At 42.0% G+C, this 24,018-nt stretch overlaps 1 protein-coding gene and 1 long non-coding RNA gene across 4 annotated transcripts in view; one reads left to right on the top strand and one right to left on the bottom strand.

Moving 5' to 3' along the window:
• LOC148344060 (uncharacterized) overlaps nt 1-24,018 on the bottom strand; it is a 117,450-nt gene that overhangs the window by 56,408 nt on the left and 37,024 nt on the right. The window lies entirely within an intron of this gene.
• LOC148344061 (GDNF family receptor alpha-2-like) overlaps nt 1-24,018 on the top strand; it is a 61,280-nt gene that overhangs the window by 34,178 nt on the left and 3,084 nt on the right. Inside the window, exons 4-7 of the mRNA XM_088292381.1 lie at nt 209-587; nt 15,806-15,918; nt 16,763-16,903; nt 19,478-19,620. Coding sequence (XP_088148507.1) covers nt 209-587; nt 15,806-15,918; nt 16,763-16,903; nt 19,478-19,620 — 776 coding nt within the window. The remainder of the gene's footprint in view (nt 1-208; nt 588-15,805; nt 15,919-16,762; nt 16,904-19,477; nt 19,621-24,018) is intronic.

Raw genomic sequence — 24,018 nt, 5'->3', positions numbered from 1 at the left:
ACAATCCCTTTTCAATCAACTCGGCCAGTCCATGTGGAGTTGTGAGCTCTTCAGCTTCCTTGCACTGTCTAAAAATATTTTCAGTATGTTCTTTTTACGGATGACGTTGAACGTTTGATTGCCCGAGAATCAGAGTAGGTATGCGCATAATGGACTGTTCACCAACAATGATAAAAGTCTCTGACTTTGCACCTCCTTCTCTGATTAGGGATGCTCACAGTGGCCCCGAAAGGTTTCCACTGCGCCGACGCCGAGAAAACCTGCAACCCGTGCCTGGATGCGGCCAAAGCCTGCAACCTCAACGGCACCTGCAAGAGGCACCGCTCCGCCTACATCGCCACCTGCAGCAAGGAGGACCCCAACAAGGGGGAAACCTGCAGCAAGAAGCGCTGCCACAAAGCGCTCCGGCTCTTCTTGGACCGCGTGCCTACCGAGTTCAGCCATCGCCTGCTGTTCTGCCCCTGCCAGACGGAGGGCTGCGCCGAGCGTCGCCGCCAGACCATCGTGCCCGATTGCTCGTATAAAGAGAAAGAAAAACCCAACTGCCTGGAGCTGAGGACGATCTGCCGCCAGGACTCTCTATGCAGGTGTGTGTGGAGGGGTTGGGAAGCTTTCAGGGAATGTGTTTAGCAGGAGTTAATGAGACACGAGCTCTCACAAGGTGGGGAGTGCGGTGAGGTCGTGGCGTTGCAGCATTTGCCAGGGCCCCGGGCAATGCTGGTGTCAACATCTTCTAATTGACGGGACTGTGGTGCTTCCTGGGACCACCAATGCAGTATTGAGCATTTTGGACCCTCTGGAAGACTGGACGCAATAATGCTTTGGCAATGGTAAAGTGAATCTCAAATAAAGTTTGGGAAGAAGGGAGACCTGATAGCTCTAAATTTACAACAACAAAAAAAAATCTGACTTTTTTTCAAGTACTATATTTGTTTTCTTATTTTTGAACAATTATGCATGTGATGCTTTGGAGCAGCGTGCATCTTCCAAAGCAAGCCCCCAAAGCTATGCCAGTGGCGAGAGCCCCCGTGACGGTAGGAAATCATGTAGCATCCATCCGTAAGGGTTGTCTGATACAAAATCCTCTCGTGTCGCTTTCAACTCATTCCAAAACATGGACTATTGAAAGTCATGAATGACAATTGGCTCAGCTTCACCCAGCCGCCAATCAGGGGGCCAATAGTTGAGTGCATGGACGAGAAGCAAAGGTTTTTGACCTGAAGCGTGACCACTTTTATCTACTCTCAAGGCTTCTATGTTAAAAATTCTATTTTTGAGATGATCAAAATGAATCTCATTAGTATTTCCACATAGCTGTAGTCACCTTGGACGTGGGTGCGTGTCTGAAAGTTTTACCAAAGCAACAATTTGGCATTTTGATCTGTTGGATGTATTGATTTAAAGGTGAAGAAAGTTGTTTCTTGCATCATTTCAGCTTTTTTGGTCGATTTCCGTGCTCTCTCTGACAACACACCCATGTGGCTATTACTTGCTGGTGCATCTCAATACATTAGAACAAGGGTGTCAAACTCATTTTTGTAACTTGCCACATTGTAGTTACGGTTCCCTTCAGAGACCTATTCTGAGTGTGCACTCAAATAAATGTATGATCGCTTCCTATTACTTGTACACTGAAAAAACAATAAGTAGACAATATATTTACTTAAAAATAAAAAATAAAAATCAGAGGCCAGTAAAAAAAATGTTGTCCATTTATTACATTTATTTTAAAAAGGGGATTGAAAATTGTCTACAATATCAAAGATTTTGAAATTGAAGACAATTTTCATTTTTCAAATTTTTGCAAGAAGCAAAGTCAGGCTACATAAAAACATGTGGCTGGGTCTTGAGTTTGACACCTGTGTATTAGAATATAATTAAAAGAAATATTCATATCTACACATAAAAGAACTATAGTACATCCGACTTCATCATTATTATTTTCTATTGATGGCAACAAGCTAAAAGGGACTGGCAGAGACTCCCTTCTCAACAGCAATTATCTTCCCCTCTTGGCATCTTTGAAGTTTTTCAGTTTTTCTGCTGTAACTTTGCCAGCAAACTAATTCCAATTTGAAAGATGCCGTAGCTCTTCAGCGTCGGATGAACTTGTACGGCTAAATTGTTGAGACAATGCCCAATTAAGCAGAAAAAGAAAAACATTAGCGGCTCAATTTGACTCCATGGCGACTGTGTTGGATCCAGACAGCCGCATTCAATTCACACCTAGCCAGCCGTGACATGTCTGCTTGTGTTGGAGCTGCTAAGAACAGGCAAAACACACAGCGTGCCGTTCAACCAATCTACTCGAAGAATCTTCTCACTTTCCACAGCTGTGTGTGTGGGTGTGTGTGCGCGCATGTCCAGCTAGTTCATTAGTCTAACAGCACAAAAACGGTAGGACATTTGAATAATTTGAAGTATTTAAAAGCTCATTTGAGAGCCTAATGAAGTTCAGCGGAGCGCTAGACCCTTGAACGTCCACTGCTAAAAATAAAGTTCAGTGTGAAAAACATTAGAGGAAAAAAAAAATTAAAAAAACATTAATGGCTAATTTTCCATTTTCCCACTGTGACAGATGATTAGGCAGCTGATACAACCATTAGTGCCACGTCTCGGTGGCATTTACATGCAAGCAACAAATCAACTTTCGAGCCGGGTGAATTTAGACATGAGCATCTCTAGACAAATACAGCTTCGCAAACACTCCAAAACAAATGTGTGGATCTTTTTTTTTTTTGTACTGACCATAACATCTCAATTGGAAAATCAGCTTACTTTGCTGTATATTTTGTGTTGCTGCAGTCATCAGGAAGACGCGAACCGGTTCCTACATTTCTATTTTTATTTTTATTTTTTTATTTTTTGGGTGGCGGGGTTTACAAAAGGTAACTAAATTCCACAACATGTTCCATTGGTGTGACAATTTAGAAATAAATGCTTGGTCGTGCTAGCTGCAAACACAAATTCCCCACCGTCTAATTTCCTCTGCACTTAACTGGATTACATCCCGCACCATATGAACAACATAATCGATGTAATTACATTTTCTCGCTCTTTTTAAATGCTCTGTTTACACCCTTTTTTTTTTCTCTTTTCTTTTCGTGAAATCAAAGTAATCTTTGGCGTGCACACTGCGCACCGCAACTGAACCTGGCTGAAGTGGGCAATTGTGCAAAGAATAGTGGGCGAATCACACACCTGCACTAGGCAATTAACCCTTGGACACATAAACCAAACTCGCTGCAAAAGAAAACTGATTGAGGAAAAAAGTTTTACCGTTCCGCAAATACAAACGTATTTATTGTACAACACACACAATTTGAAAAAAGAAGCAGTTATATGACAAAAAAAGAAGAAATAAACTGCTCACTTGCATTTCAGCGACAGAGACTCTACACACTTTACTTTTTCTGCAATAGCTACAGATGAAATTATTGATATAGTGAAGTATGATTGTAAGATGGCACATTTCAAATAGCTGCAAAACTAATGCTGATGGTCGTCCACACATGATAACTACTTGCAGAGCCGTGCACACCGTGTGACAGCTTAGTGGAGTTCGGCCAGTTCGGTTTGCGGCTGGTCTGAGTCCAGTCTTAATCATTTTTGAGAAACTATGCTCAAAAACCAGACAGTTGCCATTCAATCCATCCAAAACAGCGACCCCCTCTCCTCCAATTTATGATTGTCCTGATAATTGCTTGTGTGCAGGCATTATGTAATCCGTTTTCACACAGAGATTATTTTTTTGACCCGATGGCACTCAGGTGTCAGGGGTTCACCTCCGTATTGAGAGAGATGTAATAGAACAGAAAAGCTCATTATCTGCGGCCACGAAAGGTCAACCGCTCGATGAGCACGTCGCCAGACATCATTGTACGGCACTCACACTGACAATCCCTTACTTTTGTACGGACATGCAGTAAGATAGCAGCAATTGCTCACCTATACAACGATGTCCTCCATGTGGCACCAGACAGTTCGTGAATTTGTCCCGGAAAACATAAGGAGAACTGATTTCGTTTAATCGGATCATTTATTGACGCTGCAGCGTTGGCCCTAATCTGTGCTGCACCCTCAATATGTTCTACAAGGAAATCGAATTTCAACTCATTTGTCATGCTAATGAAGACAGCGTCGAGGCATTAGGACTTTATTTTGTGTTATTTTGTGGCACCATGTGAAGAAACCCTGCTGAGAAACCTTCTCAAAATTAGAGGCAACGCTCCTAAAACTTTTTTTTTTTTTTTTTTTAAAGTTAACTCTCAACAATACGCAGAAAATGCCATTGGAAAAGTTTTTTTTTTTTTTTTTTTTTTTTTGGGCTCTTCCCTCCGGGAGATGTGTTGATTAAAGCCAGGGATGATCATTCAACGACAGGCCTGTCTCCCCCCGGGGACATCCACCTCCAAACAGGATACATAGCTCGCCCGCCTGAGTCCCTTTCATTCCAAATGCAGGGGAAGCTTTGGAGAAGAGCGGGAATGCAGTGATAATGTGACAGAACGACAAAGAGAAGAATGAGGACGGTCTCGTGAGATCGATCAAACTTTGACTGAAACAGAGATGGAAAAGCGGCAGAAGGAGGAACAAACAAGGAAAAGGCAACTTCTTGAAGGGGGGATTCCATTCAGTTTGATTTCCTTGATTATAAAACACAATATGCTTGCGAAATAAACTGACACGGATCCTCAGCGTGACACGGAGGGGGGCTATGCATATGGAGATTCCTTAATCCATCCAACTTTTTAAAATCATTTGTCACAAATGTAAAGTTAACCACATAAAAAAAATTTCTCGTATTGCACTGAGCAGCCAGGACACGCACGTGTGTACGTCCATCCTGTTTTGCAAAAGTGAGGGTTCAAAATACCATATTGGTTCTGTCCTCACACTTTTCCCATGATGACAGAGAAAAACCCAAAACAAGAAAATCAAAACACTCTTGAAGTTCATCTTTTCGATGCTCAGAGTTTTGTTCAAGTGTCTCGTTTTGCCAGCCATGCTGACCTCCAACTTTTTGTGCAGTATTGGAGGCATATTTTTATATTTTGGTGGGCTTCCAAAAGAACTGAAACACAAAAAGCCAACATGCCCTAGTTAATACTTGCACAAGTCAAAAGTCGGGTAAAAATGCGCAGTCACATCAGCAGTCCCAACTTTTGCAGTATGACAATACTTTTCGTTCAAGTCATTTTACATTCATATTGTTTCCAGGTGGAGCCCAGAGTCCCCGTTAACAAAAAATAGATATCTGAGTGGACTTCAAACATATAATATTGGCTGGGGTTGTGGTGGCATTGTGCACAGAGATTTCATTCTCCTCCTCGTCTCTGCGGAGGCAATTGTTGATATTCAGTCGAGATCTGGGGACTGGACGACGAGCACGCGTTAAATGGAGCAGCACTCATTTCTTCCACTCGGCTGTACTTCTGCCGCAGTGTGCTACGATGTTATTTTGTTCCATAATCCAGAACAAACAAACAAAAAAAAAACACACACACACATCGCTTTCCTCTGTTGCTTTTTCAACCTTCAAATGAATGCGGTCCTTTGAGGACCGCCGAGTCCAACAGTGACAGCAGGCTCTATTTGGACGTCCTATTGTGTCTGGTGGAGAGTCGCATGCACGTGTCAAACCAAAGACGCTCCCAATCCATTTTAATGTCACTTGACGCTCGGAATCCAAGCAGCGTCCCACAGCATATATTATGAAGTCTATTGATTGGCTGCAGGATCAATGCAACACTTATCTTTGATTTATATCCTGCAATCCTCACGCTCACTGGTGGGCGCTCAATCATTGAATACTTTGCCCACTGGTTTTCAGGGTGGAGTGCTTAGTGACAATCGATCACCCAACAGGTACACAAAAAGACATAAACATGCGCTCGCACACACACACCAAATCAGCTTGGTGATAAACAACATCAGCGGGCAAGGTGGCCGACCCAAATCCAAATTCCTTGCAACCGCAAAGGTACAACCTGAACTTGAACTTTTTGCGAAATTATTCTTTGTCCTCAAGGAAAGACACAACGTTGATTTTTAAGTAATATTTGCCCACTAGGTGTTCAACAACATTTTTTTTGCTTCAATCCTAATTACTTGTAGTCCAAAAGACTAAATATTGGGACAGAGCTATTTTTTTCTTTCCTTACCTTATACGGTCCATGGCCACTACTCTGCAACACCAAGTCTAACGTATTCTTTGAACTCGTGGTGATTGCGCTCACCACTATATTACTCGTACTTTTGTAATAATTGGCAACTAAATCTTTTTTGCTTCTACATAATTGTTGTGCTTTTGTGGGTTTTGTCCAGGTACTGCAACCTCCTCCCTCATTCCAAAAGCAGAAATATAGAATCACATTGGAGTCACCTTCAATTGATGCACAGCTCTCGTCTTTTTCGAAAACCAACTAAAGTCCAGGTTTGGTTTGGTTAGGCATTGAATGAATGAATGAAAGGAATGCAACATTTGTTTCTCCCTTGACTATCACAAGTGAAGTGTGTATACCAGAAGTGGAGAACTCCGATTTTGAAAATGAATCATGTGTCAACCGGTGACCTTTGCCGCGTATGCAGAGTTTTTCGGCAATGTTGTGCAGTGATCGGGTCTTTTGCTGTTGGCTGTGTGAGGCATGCTGGCTGCACATGAGAGTTGCAAACAAGACGAGAGGAACGCGAGGGAGGAAGAACACAGAGGGAGGTCTCTGCTAAAGAAAGTGCATTTAATTCCGATACATGGTGTGTTTGCGGTTACGTACGCGCTCACGTGTACGCTCACTGACCGTCTTAACCGCATCAAAGGAAATATCTATCGATGTAAACTGAAGGCATGCCGATTTGCCTTCACTTCCTCTGGTGGTGTCTTATCTATTATTAATGCAAATGGGACTTATCATCTTTATGTAAAGTGAGGTGTGTGTGTGCGCGTGTGTGTGTGTGTGTGTGTGTGTGTGTGTGGTTTGGAACAGACCCAATGCATCGTTAATATCCTTGATTTGCATTCCAGAAGTTTTCCAACACTTTTTAAGAGTCCCTTTTTTGTAAAAAAAAAAAAAATGTACGGTAAATATTTTTTTAATCAATGCAGAATATTTGGGAACAAATTAGCATGCTTGTTAAGAATGGAACAGGTGCAATTGAACAGAAGCGTTTTGAGGAAAATTTTTTTTTTTTTTTTTAAATTTCAAGTGGTTTTTTTTTGTCATGTTTTGTAAAGACATGCACCAACAAAATTATGTTAATTCTTTGTACTTATTGGTTATTTTGACAATTATGTGACAGTCACAAATGTTAAGGCTTTTTGGGGGGGGGGTAATCACTGTGTAGGGTTAATATTGGTTCGATCACGCCAGCATTAATTTTTCAAAACTTTCAAACAAATTCAAGGTCAACCAGCATCTTGGAACAAATTATGTTCAACCTTTAAGGTTCCACTGTAGTTCTTAATTTGACGTATGAAATATGAAAGACTTGTTGGGCCGAGACTTACTAAAAAAAAAAAGTGTAGCTTTAATGTGCAACTAATGGCAATTTAATTACTGGTGATAAGGGCTCTGTAGCGCACTATTAACTCACTCTCACGTTTCCCTCCACATTTGTTTGCGTGCGGAAGGTCTGTTTGCGATGTTTAGACAATATTAAGGGAGTTAAGATAACCTTGAATAATCTGCCCACCTCGTACTGCTGTGAGCGTGTGTGCGTGCGTGCGATGCTTGATTTAGCATTCATTCAAATGGCACAACACTCGGTATGGGGTTGAAAGTCATTTTGCAGCTGCTAGTATCGAATCAACTGCAAGTCGATGTGTGCACCAAGTAAGGAGAATCGTGGTCAATGTTTTCAAACTAAACCATAAAACCAAACAAAATGGGCAAGAAAAATGTGATGGCTAAGCTTCCTTGTGTTTTCACTGAATACCATCTGTCCACATGGCTCTTTTGGGATCGACTGGGAATCCCAACGAGTGCGGCGTTGCCAAAAATAGCAGGTGCTAGCGCGGTCAATAGACGAATAAATCTACGAGCCGCAACATGAGAAATACCTGGACATGCTAATTTGATCCAACAAGAGCTGTATGAAAAATCTGCCTGTAGAGAGTTAAAAATGCGAATTATGTGTATGATTGTGGATGTCTACAGTAATGTCCAACTGAGATGTATCATGCTGAGAACGTGTGTTTCTCTCTATCGCTCTGCCAATGTGAACAACAAGCCATCCATGCAATTTCTGTATTACTCGTCGTCAGTCGGGTCACAGGTGAGTTGGAGCCTCTCCTAGCTGTCTTTGGAAGAGACCATTGAACACCTATGGACATTTTCCGTCTTCACTGAACTAACGTGTATATTTGGGGAATGTGGGAGGAAGCCGGATTAGCATGCAAAGTCCACCACACAGGAAAGTCAAAGGTGAGAACTTCAGAAGAGTGAGGCAGATATGCTGACCGCTAACTAGGCGGACATGGCTACCTGGTCCATTTTGTCACATTTTGAAAACGGAGAATTGACCTTTTTGTAAAAGCAGAATTTTTGTACGCAGCTCTTATATTGGATCTTGTTAGATTGTGCAGATGTGCCTTATGTAGTGGCCTATGACCTTGGACCAAACTAGAGTTGGCCTCAAGGCCACGCAGCAGAAAGCAAGGTGGCAGCCTCAAAGATAATAGTTAAAAGTGAAAATGAGTTGCATGAAACCACATCTCTAATGGATGTAAGGGCTTTATTATTATTCTTATTTCCAATCAAAATAGCGCTTCTGCTCCCCACACAAGGTCAGAATGCTTTTGTTTGTCTTTTTCATCATAATAATTGCTGCGATGAGCCATGCATCACAATACGCGCACGCTTCCACGATAAATGTTGCCCATTGTTGGCCGCCTAGGTTAATCAAAGCCACAAAGAAACACACACACACACACACACGCAGGACTGCGGATTCTGCTTTGGCACATTGAAATTCCTTAATGGCAAGTTTGCAAGTGGGCCTACTTGAGGCTGACGAGAGCAAGACGAAGATGATAAGAGAGTGAGGCTGAAGGGTAGAAAGGAGATAAAATGTTGGCGAGGAGGCCAACGCAACAAAAAAAGCAGCTCCTTTGTTTTTTCATTTGCCTCATCCAAGGGCTATTATAACATCCCATTAAGTGGCGGCCATTGTCATGGCTGTTGTTATGCTTTGTGTCAATGATGGAGAGATAACGCTGACAGCTTCAATATGCTGAAGACGAGAGATAACGGCAAGGAGCGCGGCATTTTCTCATTTGAACAGAAATAATCATCCTTGAGAAGCTATTAGAGAATTTGGGGCGTCTGATAGCTATTTTGTCTTTGCGTCTCATCCGAGAGGAAATAGTTTCTTAGACTGACACTCTTCCGATTGGACCGTTTGTCACGGACATCAAGTGATCGGAATAAGAATCCATATAAAAAGCCATTAGTTTTCTCTTACTGCCAGGCTGGACGGACATGCACTCGGCGCCGGCCTGAATGACTGTGTTTAAAGTGTCAGGTTGGCTGTAAGAAGTCTACCTCTGTAGGGGCTCCCCTGCCACTTCCCCGGGGGGCTGAGTGGTTGAAATGACCAGAAAAACTCTGTTGAGCTAGACAACCTGTAATTTCAGCTGCGAGTGGCGTTCGGTGGTGCTATAATGGAAATCCGGTGGAAACCTTGAAATGTGCTGCATCCCCGGTTGGAAGACCGTTGTGCGAACACCTCTATAAACGTTAAATTACTGTCTTTACGCCATCATTGTCTTAGAGGATTCGGCTTCTAAAAGGAAACGTGGCCATTTACCTAATGTCTTATCTTTCAAAAAAGAACAAAAAAAAAACATTTGAAAGAATGTTTGTCTGTTGTAGTGCAAAAAAAAAAAAAAACATGTTTTGTTGCATATGTGCGTCATAGAGACTGCAAATCATCAAGAGGATTAACATCGTGTGACACGTGCTCAGCCCATGTTAGGCAAACAATCTTACGTGTTGAACTGTCTTAGAAAGTCTTCCATAACCTTTAGAGAGCCAAGGCACTGTTTTGGAAAACACATCTATATACCCTGCGTACCTGAGAAGTAACACTTACTAATGTAAAGTATGGTTTTTTTTTTAAGTACGCTATCACATATAGGGGTCCTCAATCCTGTTCCTGGAGGGCTGGTGTCATGCCTATTTTCCAACTCTCCCTGCTGCAAAATACCTGATTCATACGATCAGATAATCGGAAACGTCTGCAGAAGTTAGATAACGATCCTGATCATTTGAATCAGGTGTGTTGCAGCAGGGAGGGATGGAAAACAGACCGGATGCCGGCCCTCGAGGAACAGGATTGAAAAACCCTGCGATAAACTATGAATAATCTGGTGGAGAGCAATAAATTTGGAAGTGTAGCTATGTCTTCTTTACGATATCGAAATCTGTGTAGTGTGTGTGTATGTTTGCACCCCTGTCCGTTTCGGCGGCCATGATAGCCCAAGAGGTATTGTTTTCCCACATCTTGCTCCCTTCCCGCATGTGCAAATATTTTGAGTCGCTGTTTATATCTTGCTTTTTTTTTTTTCCAATTCCATGCTGTGCCTTAAACACTTTGTAGGAGCAAAGTTTGGTCCTCGTTTTATTCCCCCTCCCTTCCATTTGTTGTTTTTCTTCATTCGAGAAAATCGGGCTTTTCGTTCTGTTTCTCTCTGTTGATTGTTTTTGGGATGAATTGTATATGTCGTAGCTCTGTGCTCATGCATGTGCAATGACTATCAATTTGATTCCATTCCAAATTCAATTGCATGTTGTTTTAAGGGACATGAGGGAAACACAAGAATGTTAGATAGAGACACATTAAAATACAATTTTTTTCTTCTTCTCCTTTCATCACATCATAACGCATTCCGGTGAAAGGCCAGCAGAAGGACAGTTTTTCACCTGGTCACCCTCATAATCCCCACTAAACAAATCTGTTTGTGTCCACTATTTCTTGTGCTCATACTTCTACTCTCTTTAAATACCTCGCCTTATTTCTGCCTGAATCCTCCTCACTGACTTCCACGAATGCCAAAATTACAGGCTCGACATCAGCACAAGAATGCTCATTATTCACCAAAGCAAGTCCAGCTGCTTCCGAAATATATGGAAAAGCCAGAACGGCAATGCATTTGTGATCGAGTAGCACTGTTGCTCTGCGTGAAGGTGATACAGCTACTATGCATATTTAAAAAGGTGACAGAACGTTTGGGCAGATGTTGCATTCGACAATGCCTTGTTTAAATCCCGCTTCATCTCTCAGTGTCTCGCAACAGTACAGAATGATCCCACAAATAGATCACACACCGGTCAGGATTTTGAAACACATCATTTAGTTTGTTCATCTCCTTTATTCCCTTTCACTAAATGAACTCATCACATTTGTTAAAAGGCAGCATATCTTCAGGGGGTGCACACAGTATCGGTGCACAAGGTGATTATTTTCACATCCGTTTGGAGGCATTAAGATGATTAAGCGCCCCGAAGAAGACTATCATCGTGATAAGATTTCCCTTTTGTGAGGTGTGCTACATAGAAGGCCATGTAAAAGACATCAGCAAAGAGGATATTGTCCCCTCAACACACATGAGGCTCAATTTGTCTACACTGGGCTGCACAGCAAAACAAATGAGGAAAAAAAAAGTGAAGCATAAAGCATTCGGCTTGGATGGCCATGCTGGTTTAAAAAGCTCTGTAAAGACAGCAGGGTTTTGTAACAATAAAAATCATTTGTATTTTGGTAATGGAAGTGAACAGCAGGATCTCATGATAATTTCGGAAGAAATACAAGGCTAACACAATCAGGATGTTGGATCTTGTGAAATTGGTTGGATTTCAAAACAATTTAATGCAGGAAATATTTCTTCCATCCAGCTGATTATTGCAGAGGTAATTGGTAGAGGCAAGGTGCTGGGCACAGATGGGTAAACAACCATTCACACCAATTTTGCATCTTCAGCATGTTTTTTCAAAGGTTAAAAAGCAGAACCTCAGACCGAAGAGGCGGCAATGTTCACCACTAGGGCCTCATGTTGGCTCAGAGAAAAATTGTGCGTGATCCGATCCAGGGAAGCAGCCACCATCATAGAACCTATATTAGCTGAAATGTCGGGGTTGCTTGCCTCCTAACTGGAACACATAAGAGGGAGCACATACTATAACTCCTCCTCCCTCCACTGGTTGTCTTTGGGCGATGGGCGAATACTGAAACCAGGTATCGGTATCGGGCTGATACTGGTCTTAATTCAAGGTATTGATTACTCATGGAGAGTGCTGATACCAGCGAACAATACTACCAAGAAAGTCTAACATTGAGTAAACACTGCACCGCAGTCGTTGGTGAGATACTGCGTCAGTATGACGCATCGGCGAATTATAACCTGCGTCAGAGAAGGAAGGTCTTTATCAACTTTTTTTGATTACAATTTATTTTAGATATATTACAAGCACTAGATGTACTGATACTTGGTATCGGTGAGTGTGCAAATATGAAAATTCATACTGGTATCAGACTGGAAAAAAAGTGGTATCAAACATCCCAACAGCGCAGAGAAGAATTCATTTTGGGGATTCTGTAATTTGTTGTCTAATCTTCAAATGGCCTCGCTCCGTTTCACTCCTCTGAGCCGTTTCATACGTCCACTCATACCTCAGGTGAGCTGACCAGATGCCCCTAGAGGTAACAAGTTCAATCAGAAGCTCAGAGGGGATAGAGCTTTTTTGCTTGCTGGTCCTAAAATATGGAAGGACGGACCTCCCAGTGCGCATTAGAAAAACCGCATTGTCCATTTTTTAAAAGCTGCCTTGAAACCCATTTTACTGATTAACTTTCAACACAGCATGAGACGCGGCCCTTGTTTTAGAGTCTTATTTGTTTATATTGCTTTTAACTGCCCCAGAAATGTAAAAGTAATTTTCTCGTCATTAACTCTGATGAGGATGTATGCAGAGGGAGATGAACGTTTTTACTTGGGAGGTTTTTATAACCGATGCATTGCACTGAGTTGCCAGGACAAGAGACCTGTTTGGTCACCATGCCATAATAAGTTTGATTTCATGTTTCATGTTCTCAGGTCATCAAACTTCTGTGGTGGTATCAGAAGAAAAAAAACTAAATAAAAGACATCAGTAGAGTCCGTATTTTTGATGCAGACCAAGTTCAAGCATCATGTTTGCGGAAATCTCTCAAGATTAGCTGATGTCACGCACACAGACTGTTCCAAATTTCAGTGCGACTGAATATGTTTTTTAGCCCTGTATAAAAATCCAACTGGACTCTTCTCCAGCTATTCTGTCCCTGTGTGAACTTTTAATGCATGCAGAAAACCCAAGGCAATCTTGTCCAAAATAACATGTCCTGTCGCAATAGACTTTGTTAAATTAGACTATTAGCAATGCGAAATTTGCCTAAAACATAACCAAAAAAACAACAACATATTTTACCATAATTAATAAGACATCTAAGGGGTTAGCTGTGGAAACATTTTCATAATGAATTTTCATAGCACATCCGGCCTCATGCTGTTTATATTGCAATACCTGTTGTTCCTTCTCATGTGTCAAATTGAGGTTGCTAAAACATTATCCGTCTTTACCAAGTACTAAAGTTGAACACCATCACAAACCGCAACAACAACTGTCAACATTTCCTTCAATTAAAACAACTTTCATGGCACCACTAATACAGAGCTTGTGTTGAACATCTTTATTTTGCTCACCCTTTTGTGGCCTGTCCGTGTTTGTATAATTTACATTGCGATGTTTGGCTATCGTTTTAATTCGGTTCGTTAAATTCAGCTAAATAGGTAATACTCCAACCATGTGTTACTTACAGCTGCTTAAAATCCACTGCAGAGCCTTGCGTAAAATGAGAATCCATAAAGTGGTCAGAAGAAGATGGGGGGGTGAGAGAGAGAGAGAGAGAGAGAGAGAGAGATGCAACGGTTTGTGATTCACGGAGTGGGCAGCAGTGATGTGAAGAGCACAGACAGAGTAACTTTGCACACGCTCCTCCCAATAAACCTACTTAAGTAGATTAGCAATGCCACCCTGGGGGCCTCGGCAGACTTAAAGCTCTTATCACAAACACACCGAAAAACAAACAAACAAAAAAAAAAAAAAGACCACTTTTATCAGTACCCAAGGTTGGCGCCCAAAGTAAATTTTGGGAAACCACTGAGATGTGAGGGATAATTGTGGAACAATGGGTCAAAAGAAGCATGACGCTCTCATCCTACATTAATTAATTACTGCTGGGTTTCTTGTGCATGTTGTGAAGATAGCAAAACAAAATTAAATTAAAAAAAATACTCATGGGGGAGACCTGGTGGTTATTCAGTCCACCTGTTTGATTGCCACGAAAACAGATGTGCATATATGATGTCCCTTTTTGATGCTGGACATCAGAGGCAACTGACCAACATTTACAAATATGTGCGCGCACACACACACACACACACACACACATACACTTCATTCCTTTTTATCTTTATTTTTAGTTGGCGTACATTTACTGCAAAACCAGTAAAACAGTTTTTTTTTAATTTTAGTTTCATAAACACAACACCAAAGCACTGATTATAAATTGTTGGACCAACCAGAGCACCTCCAGTGCTTTTTGTCAGTGACAAATTCATTGTTCATAGTAGTGTGCATTTGTCAAACACAAATTATTTAAATATTTTAATTTCAAGGGGATTTTAGTTTTTATCTCGTTAACTGGCAGCAACAACAGTATTGCTTACGTTACGTAATTGTTATGCAATGCAGTTTTGTCAGAGTATTTGTAATTTGACCATCCCAATTGCTGGGTTGGAGAAGTGCAAATGAGAAATCATGAGTGATTTCTTCATACCTTTCGCTCAGCGAGCAGCAAGAGGATTCAAATCTACAAGTTGTAATTTCATTGTCCTTTTTGGGTGTGCGCGTTTTTATGGATGTCCCAACAGAAGGGCAGCAGCGACGATAACCACAAAACAAGAAATGGGACTCACAGCACAACAGAAGAGTGCACCGTACATGTGTCTGTGTCTTCTCAGTCGCACTAATAATGGGCTGAAGAATGGAATTTGCCGTACTTGGAAAACGAGGCTGTGTTGAGTTAGATGTGAAGCGGCTAACCTCGCCAGTAGTAATTTCCCTCTGGACACCCTTAACATTGATGACTTTGATCTATTGCAAGTGTCATGATTGTATGCCAGTAACACGTGATAAAAAGTTCAAAACATTTAACAATCAATCGATAAAAAGTTAGCATTTTCTCGACATTGAGATACAGAGAAATAAAAGATTGCCTTATAAAATGGTAGAATGCATTGTACATTGCAAGGGGAAAAATAACTAATTGATTTTGAAAATACTTTGGAAGAGTTCAATCACAAGCATGGTAAAAAAAAATAAAAAATCTTTAACCTCAATTTAACATTCACACTTGCGGTTGACTAATTCTCTTGCTAGCATATCCCATTTTTTTTTGGTGCAGCCAAAAAGCTAAATGCTGCTTCACCTTGTTTGTTTGTTTTTTTTTTTGCATTTTGCTTTTCTCCACTGATTGTTTGGGTGGTGAGTTAACTCAAGGATCTTTGACGCCTTTAGCCGTCAATGGTAGTAAATGACCATATCATTACTTCTATTTCACATGAGGCGGTCGAGGTTCCACAACATTTTTCTTTGGGAATGAAGACGAGCTATTGTATATTTTATGTTTGCGCCTTTTTGTTACCACTTTCTTTGTGTCTGTCTGCCGGACACTTTTCATGTTTTTTGGGGGGTTTTTTTTCCCCATGCAGGTCCAGGTTGGCTGACTTTATGGCAAACTGTCGCAGCATCCCACCCACAGTGAGCACCTGTCCCAACCAAGACAATCACCAAGCCTGCCTGGCCTCCTACACGAGGCTCATCGGTCAGTATCGCCGTGATGGAGGGAGAGCGCATGTCTGAATGAGAGAGCGAGAGAAAAGAAGCGACCCGCTGGGAGATCTCACAATATTTTTCACAAATGTCAGCAGCACGGCGAGATTATGAGGAGATGGTTCGTAGTCTAGAGAGGAAGAAACAGTGCTGCAGTGCTCTCGTCTTGTTTTTTTTTTTATTTTATTATTTTTTTATCCTGTGGAGCAGGCGGAGGAGTGAGACTGTCAGCTTTTCCCCGGCGGCTACGATATCTCCCCCAGCGGCCTGGCCATCAGTTTACTACTAGAAGTAATTAGGGAGGCACAGAGAGAGTGTTTACTTAATTAAAAGACTTGATGACCATCTGTTTGCTCATATTAAATGTTGCTCCAACAATGTGCACAGGCTAATGCATACGTATTTTGATAACGGCACCTTGGTGATGACATCCAGGCTGGAATTCTTTTTTAGCGCGCAAGTTGCATGGGTGCGTAGACTGCACACAGCGAGGAGATAAGTCACGCCGCTCACACAAAGTGGATGACATGGCTGACTCCTGCTGACAGACCTTTCAAAAGTGAAGTGTTTTGCCGCAGCGCTGTTCTCATCCAACGGCGCGCGCACTTCCTAAAGCACCTGCTTTGCGAAAATATTCATAAGCATAATGGGCTCTTTACATCGAAAATGAAGTATTACAATGAGCACTCGCTTCCCATAAAAAGTAAAACAGGACAATGTCATTCCCGCGTTGCCGTGTTTTCTAGAAACTATTTGCAATAAATGTCGGCCATTATTGTCCATTAGTGACCCGTAGATGTTCATCCTAATGTGTGGGTGTGTTTGTGTATCCGCAGGCACGGACATGACACCCAACTATGTGGACAGCAGCTTCACCCAGTGGACCATTTCGCCCTGGTGCACCTGCAAAGGCAGCGGAAACCAGGAAGAGGAGTGTGCCAACTTCCTGCAAAGCTTCACAGACAACACTTGCCTGAGTGAGTCACGTTCCGCAAATGTTTTCGGACCAATACAGGATTCATGTGAAATGAGTAAATTAAAGTCAGGTTTTGGTACTCGTCCATCATGTAGCCCTGGAAAGTTTTTTTTTTTTTTTTTAAAGTCTTTATTTATTCAAGTAGAATATGCAAATGAAGACTAAGTGGTGCATGGTGGTTTTCAGAGACCACTCTTTGAGAAAATACAATATGTTGGAAGGGCTAAGTGGAGGGGGAAAAAAAAGGAAAGATTAATGTAACGTCAAGTCGTAATACAATTTGTCAGCTCTACACTTTCATTCAACTTCAACAGACATCTCTTTGGCAGCTGATTAAATTGGAATTAGTGAATTAAGTTTGTCAGAAAGAAGTCATTTCTTTTCTCCGCTCATCCTCCCTTCAGGCCACATCTGCCCAGACCTTAACACAAAAGAAACCATTTGCAAGTCATTTTCACTAGCAATCTCATATCGCTTACGGGAGAGAAGTGTCATAAAAATCTGGCGCAGAATTAAATAATACATATCTTCTGTACATCTCATGCTCAAGAAGACAGCGGCTGCAGCTCAACGAGGTGGCTCGCTCAAATATCCTCGCTCGTCTTTCAGTCAGAAGAAGAAAAATCCTTCCTTGATATGGCGCTCGGTGCTACACGACACCTTTAACATGTTCCGCCGTGTGGATAAATGCTTTCAGACCATTTCAATAGATTGCAGGGGTTCACTTTTAGCTGAATGTGCAGGATGAGGGATGAGGCTTGGAGCTGAGGAGGCGTCTTGAAAAATAACTTTGAAAATGCAGCATCTCCCCCCTCTGCAGTCGAGGGGAACGGGCGATAAACTTCAACACACCGGGGAGGAGAGCGTCCACAATGCTGCGTTTGCTATAGCAACTGCAATCCAAGAACGGAGTAGAAATGCACTCAGTTTATACTGCATCCATTTCTGCAAATAGACAGTGGCGGCTTTGGCGAAATGTTAAAGACGGCAGTTACCCAGAGTCAAGATTAACTATAATTGGCTACCATTTCAACCATTTACAAGTACTTCTAAGTGTTCCAATTGCGTGTGATTTGAGCTAGGACTGAATTGCCTTTTCCAAGAGCATCTCCATGCCAGTCTTTCCAAACCATACAATTTAAAATAAAAGCAAATGTTCACGAAATTTAAAATGAGCGTGTTTATCATCTACATTACATTCGGTTCCGTAGTATTGCATACAGTATGATTTATTATGTAGTATCTGGACTTCTGGAAAATACACCACACAGGAGAATAAAGCAGAATATTAAATACGCATCCAGTGCATCTTAAAGCAAGGACACTTGAAAAAATATCATTTTAAATTCCACGTAATTATTTTGTTGTAGTATCGTCCATCACCTGGGGGCAGCATATTTAAATCCAGTATATGTCAAGGTAAAACTCCCTGAATACTTTATTAGGTAGAGCCTCACACTCTACATAAATATTTCCGAATCTAAGTACATAGTATTAATAAAAATACAAATGCATAAACACAGTGAAGTAAAACTCACTAATGTAAATGTGTGCCATTGATTTGCTTTTTGGTAGCTAATAATCACATTGTTGCGTCCAGTGCATGTGTACATGTTAAGTATGTAGTGCGTAGGTGTAAACACCAAGAACCGGAAATGTTTATGTCCAGCAGGATTAGCCGCGTGGGACCGTTTCACATTTTGTTCTGTGCCGTTTTGAATTTGATCAGTGGTATAAAATCTATTCAAAGTCATCTCTGCAAGCTGACCTTATAATGGAGGTGGTTGCCAAGCAATTATATGCCTTTGCTCCTTCTGGGTGAGCAAAGAGACAAAAGTGTCGCGTTTTGAACGGCTGAGAAGCGAAAAAGGTACGCCGCCACGTGTCTGGAAAGCCCACTGAACGGGGGTTTATCGCATTTTTGCAGAGCCTCGCATATGTGCTTAGACACAACAAATGCACTGAAGGCGTGGAAGCACCTCATATGTATTCACAGGCTAATGCTGCCCTCCGAGAGCCGACTGATTGGCTTGTTTTAAAAAGATTCCCATTTCTTGGTGCGCGCATTGATCACAAAACAAATTGGGGTTCATCATCTCCGAGTGTGGGCGCGTCACTGCAATTGTGTCCGTCTGCTGTAGAATGAGCAGCGTTAAAGCTTCCTGATTGAGCGGAGGACACGAACCAAAGATTTGAGGAGCATGTCTATTGAATCCCCGAGGATTTTCTTTGCAGAAAGTTAAATTGACGACATGAGCGCTTACATAAGGAGGGCACATCTTTGATTATTGAACACGGGCCAGCGCTTGGTATTCTGCGAGTGGAAATTCCGAGCGGCCTCCCCGGTGACAGATTTTAAAACACAAATCTCAGATTGTTTTTGATTAGTTTGGCATACGACACTTAATCCCACTGACAAATCAAAACGCTTTAGCTCGCAGTATCCTTGTCACTCCCTAGTCACACGCCTCCCTCGTCACGACGCTTGCCAAAGATTTGGGCGGGCGACCGAGCCGTCGGCTCGGGTATTAACTGGCTTCTTCAGTTACAAGCCGCGCATGTGCGTCTCTTGCAGGAAATGCCATTCAGGCGTTCGGATATGGTCTTGACTACATGGCGAGTAAGAACGCGTCCGTCCCCGACCCCTCGACCACGGTGAAGACGGGGTCGGACCGGTTGGCCGCAACCACCGAGCCTCCCTTTGTGACCATTGTGAAGGTAAGGCTCCTCTTAAGAAAGCACCAAGTGTTTAAGCATCCCATTCATATGCAGCATGTATTGTGCGGCGTTTATCTATGGGTGAACTAAAGGTTTGTCTCTGCGCATATCGCTGGGTACATCCCAGTCGTCTTTGCATACGTTTGTTGAAATAGGCCTATTACTTGAAGAACCACAAAAATCACCCCTCAACTCGGCAACCATGAAAGGAGGATTTTGCGGTGGTAAAGCCGAGCGCAGCACGCCGTCCAAATTCACATCAAGTTCAATCTTTACGCCTCTCAAAGCAATTGGCACATCAGATCCCACGTTTCATGATAAGACAGTTTGCGCTACACCCAAGCTGATGACATCTGTTGAAATCATATATTTCTCCCGCACAGAATGGAATGGTGAAAGAAAATGGAAGGTGGGGGTTTTAATCTGGATTAGTGGTTCTCAAATGCTGGCCCAGGGCTTCTTTCTCTTCTGAATACCGTCTCCTTGGAACAGCGCAGTCAAGTCGACTGGAACTGGGTTCAACGTCTGCCGCGGAAAAAGCGCACAAATGTTTGTCTTTTAATAGAACGGTGCATCAGTTTCCGTTCAAATAAAGTGTGACAGAAACGACAGACGCGTACTGCCAAAAACTCCCCCTCTGTCTCTCTGGTAGCGGGAAGAAATATTTCACGCTGTGCTTTCGGCTAGGCGACATTTTCCCTTTTTTCCCCCCCTTGTGCAGCCTCTACTTTAAGACTAATGATGTTTTCTCACCTTTGCAGGAGACCTGCTTACAAATCACGGCTAAATTAGACTTAGCCGCGCTACAATTGTTTTGCTGCTGCTGATTGTGATGTTAATTTTATTTTGGTGTGGTTTGGAGAGTCAAATCCGTTCAGCATGGAATGGTTCGTATGCCGAATGAATGGCCTTTAATATTATTTATTTTGAGGTTTTCCAAGGGTCTTCGCAGTCATTGAATGCACACGAGTCATGCGCCATTGTATTTGCCTCCCCCTCTGTGCCCTCGCATAGTTGTGAAAACATCTTAACCAGAACTACGGTCGTAATGAGAACAAATATTAATAATGAGCTGCATTGGTGAAAAATATACACGAATGGGTGGACGTGAGGATTTGCGCGTACATGACAGTATTGATGCACCGATCTGTGCCTGTCTAACAGCGGCGCGGAGTTTAATTTATTGTAAAAATGGTAATTAGGAAACAATGCGACGTGTGATTTCTCAAGCAGGAAGTCTATAATTAGTGAGTGAGCTACGGGGACATTTTGGGCGGCCTTGCATTCTACGCCCGCCAATTAAAACCTGTCAGACTCGGATGACAGATAAATTGGGAGAACCTTGTTTGACTCCTGATGGCAGGGAACCTTAATGGACTTTCAAGCGAGCACATAATGTGGGGACGGACGCATGCATGGTTGAATGGATAGATGCATACATGCGTGATTGCTTGGGTAGAATAGTCTGAGGCCAACATTGTATATATTGTTTTTAAAATGCTAATGAACCAACACTGTGCCACTCGAATGACAATCAGCAGAGCACAGACCTCCACCAACGCTTAACAGTTATGAAAAGAGTCTAGTGCACCTTTTTCTTCAGGGTTACAAAAGTACAAGGTGTGTCAGAAAAGTTCCAGGACAGGAAGTTCTCCAAGTTGTTCAATTAATATGACTCTGCAATTAGTCGGCTAGTCCTGGAAGCAATAAACAAGAAAAAAAAGTACAAATATGTAGAACATGCAATTTCCTTTTCAAAATGAATCACCCTTTTCACTTACGTGACATTTGATGAATGAAAAGCAATTCAGAAGATCTCATTGGGCCCTATTTTCTCTGTGGAGTTTTCTTTCGTTTGGTATTTTGCTGGACTTTGCGCCGGTAAAATTGGGTGTTACGGGGCATTTGCACCTTTGTGGGATGGAATGTAACATTTTCCCAGCAAATCCTCACGGCATCCCTCATTTGCATCAAAATGAAGGCGAAGTGCATGCCTGAGTACGCCGTGTTTGATCGTGGCGGAAAGACAAATTATACGCGCTGGAGTCCATGCATGACACTGGAACGTAAACTGCATATCTCCCCTTTCAGATGACGGAGTTGGCCATTGAGACGTGCAATTGGAGACCGCCTTTCACCTCCCGATTGTGCGTCAGAGCGCAGACTACTTTCTGTCACCAAATTATCAGATGCGCCAGGGGCAAGGCTGCTTCGCGCACCGGCACGCGCAGACTGGCGCAACACGTCCCCAAACACATTAGACGAGACTTGCGCTGGCACGAAAATGAAGTTACGCTATGCCAAGCGCACGGGGGCCACGCGACCCAAAACATCTGCGAGTTACAAATATGACTTCAAATTCTGACTTGTGCCAAATTATGTTAAATACACAAAGAAACAGTGGCAGTCACAAATGATGGGGGAATTAGTAAACCGTCCGATGTCCATCTTGATCATTTAGACTCGTGAAAATATTTGCAGGTAGTTTCTCGTAACTGTCACTAAGGAAGGAAAATGTCGGAATTGCCAGGAGACAACAAAACTCTGACAAGTTTTGCCAAAAAGAATTATTAAATCGTATCAATATACAGTATTATGAAGTAATTACAGATTCTCCAAATAATGCCATATAGAAAATATAGAGTTAAGATTAAAAAGTAAGTAAAATTTAGTCAGTGTGTCCTCCTGCACCACATATCTTACACTGCTGCGCAACAACTGTTCATGCAACAACCCCCCTGCAAATTTTTGTATCTTTTTACACCCCCCGTGTAATCCTTCAAACAAGATTCGTTTTACTGCAAAGTTTTTCATGCGTTACAAAATCAAATGACAAAACAACAAAGAGTGGTGGCTTGAGAGTTTTGCGCGCGGTACTGCATGAGCAGATTTATAGCTACAGTGTACACTGTAAATCAATATATGAATGTGTGTCATGCGCGTGTAGCTTGAAGAATGGATCCATGTATGGATTGATGCATGATTAAATGTATGCATGTATGAAGTGCAAGAACAAATAACTTATGATATGAGGTGCAGTCAGTGAGAAGTGCAGAAAGTGTGTGTGACTCAGCCTGCTCAGGTCAGTCATACTGAGCCCTCAACAGCTCATTTAGATGCGTAATTATTCCACACGTCACTTCCACTTCTGACTGTGGGCTTTATCCCATGCTCAGTGAGTAAACATGTGGGCGGAAAGCTCGGTCCTGTGAGCTTTGGAAGTTACGAGTTGTAATGTGCTCATATTGCTAGGCTTTCTGAAGAACTAGTTAATGGGGGTGTTTACTATGGAACAAATAAAAACACTTTTTTTTAATATTGTTAAATCTAGGACTGAACAATTACACTCAAATTGGTATTGCAGTGTAGTAGAATGCAGTTTTCAAATTCCAAGGGCTGCAATTTTATGGAAATACACTGCTTCATTTCACTTGGTTATTTTTTTACATACCGTATTTTCACGGCTATAAGGTGAGCCGCATCAAAAGGCGCAGTCTCGGTTACGGGTGCTATTTCTGTATTTAACATGTGCATATGGTGCACTGTATTATTGGGAGCAGGCATGGTAAAACATATGTTAGCTTAAATCATATGCTAGCATGCATACTAGCTTTGTATGTTCATAAAAAGGTAGTTTGGGAAAAACTGGGTTTGGGTGTACTTTTTTGAAGTATTTAAGTTTTTAACACACCAGGTTCCCGCTCGTCATTGTCAAAGTTTGTCTCGTTGCCATGCGGCCCCGCAGAAATGATGCCGGCTTTTGCGAAAGCTCAAACAACAGCTAAGCAAGCACACGTTAGCTCAAGCCTCCACAATACATTCACAACTTGTACCTCACTTGGTCTTAGTAAAGCTGAGTTCGACATCTGTCATCCTTTTACAGTTTGGAAAAAAAATGTAACGTCATTTATAGTGCGCTGCTTAGCTGGAGGCGCGCATGTTTGAAAACGCCAGTTAGCATATTTCAACAGCATTGTTTACATAGGAATGAAAGTGAAAAACAATCATTTGAGGGAGTATGAAAGTACACTCACTGTTCACGACCGTGAATGTTACTTTAACAAATTGACTCTTACTGACGGGACGATATTTACCGATCCCTACACCCTCACTCACTGCATGGGTGATTTAACAGGACTGCCCACCGTGCAAAGGCTCGACATTTACACCAACCTCATAGAAACACAGAGTGTTTACACCAGAGATAATGTGAAAGTCTAAAGCCTATATCTACATCGCCTGGACACAATTGAAACATACTGTTAACGTTGAGTTAGCAAGCGGTTAGCATTAGCGTATGTAGGATATTTATTAAAAAAAAAATAATAATTATAATGACTAACCTGAAGTCATTTTAGTCACAACTAAGTCCAGCCCATATCATTTACAAGGCAGAAA

The sequence above is a fragment of the Idiotropiscis lumnitzeri genome, chromosome 1 (genome assembly GCF_059441095.1).
Source record: "Idiotropiscis lumnitzeri isolate Australia: NSW breed Sydney's pygmy pipehorse chromosome 1, RoL_Ilum_1.0, whole genome shotgun sequence".
In the NCBI taxonomy this organism is placed as follows: Eukaryota; Metazoa; Chordata; class Actinopteri; order Syngnathiformes; family Syngnathidae; genus Idiotropiscis; species Idiotropiscis lumnitzeri.
This window is presented reverse-complemented; position numbering and strand designations above follow the sequence as displayed.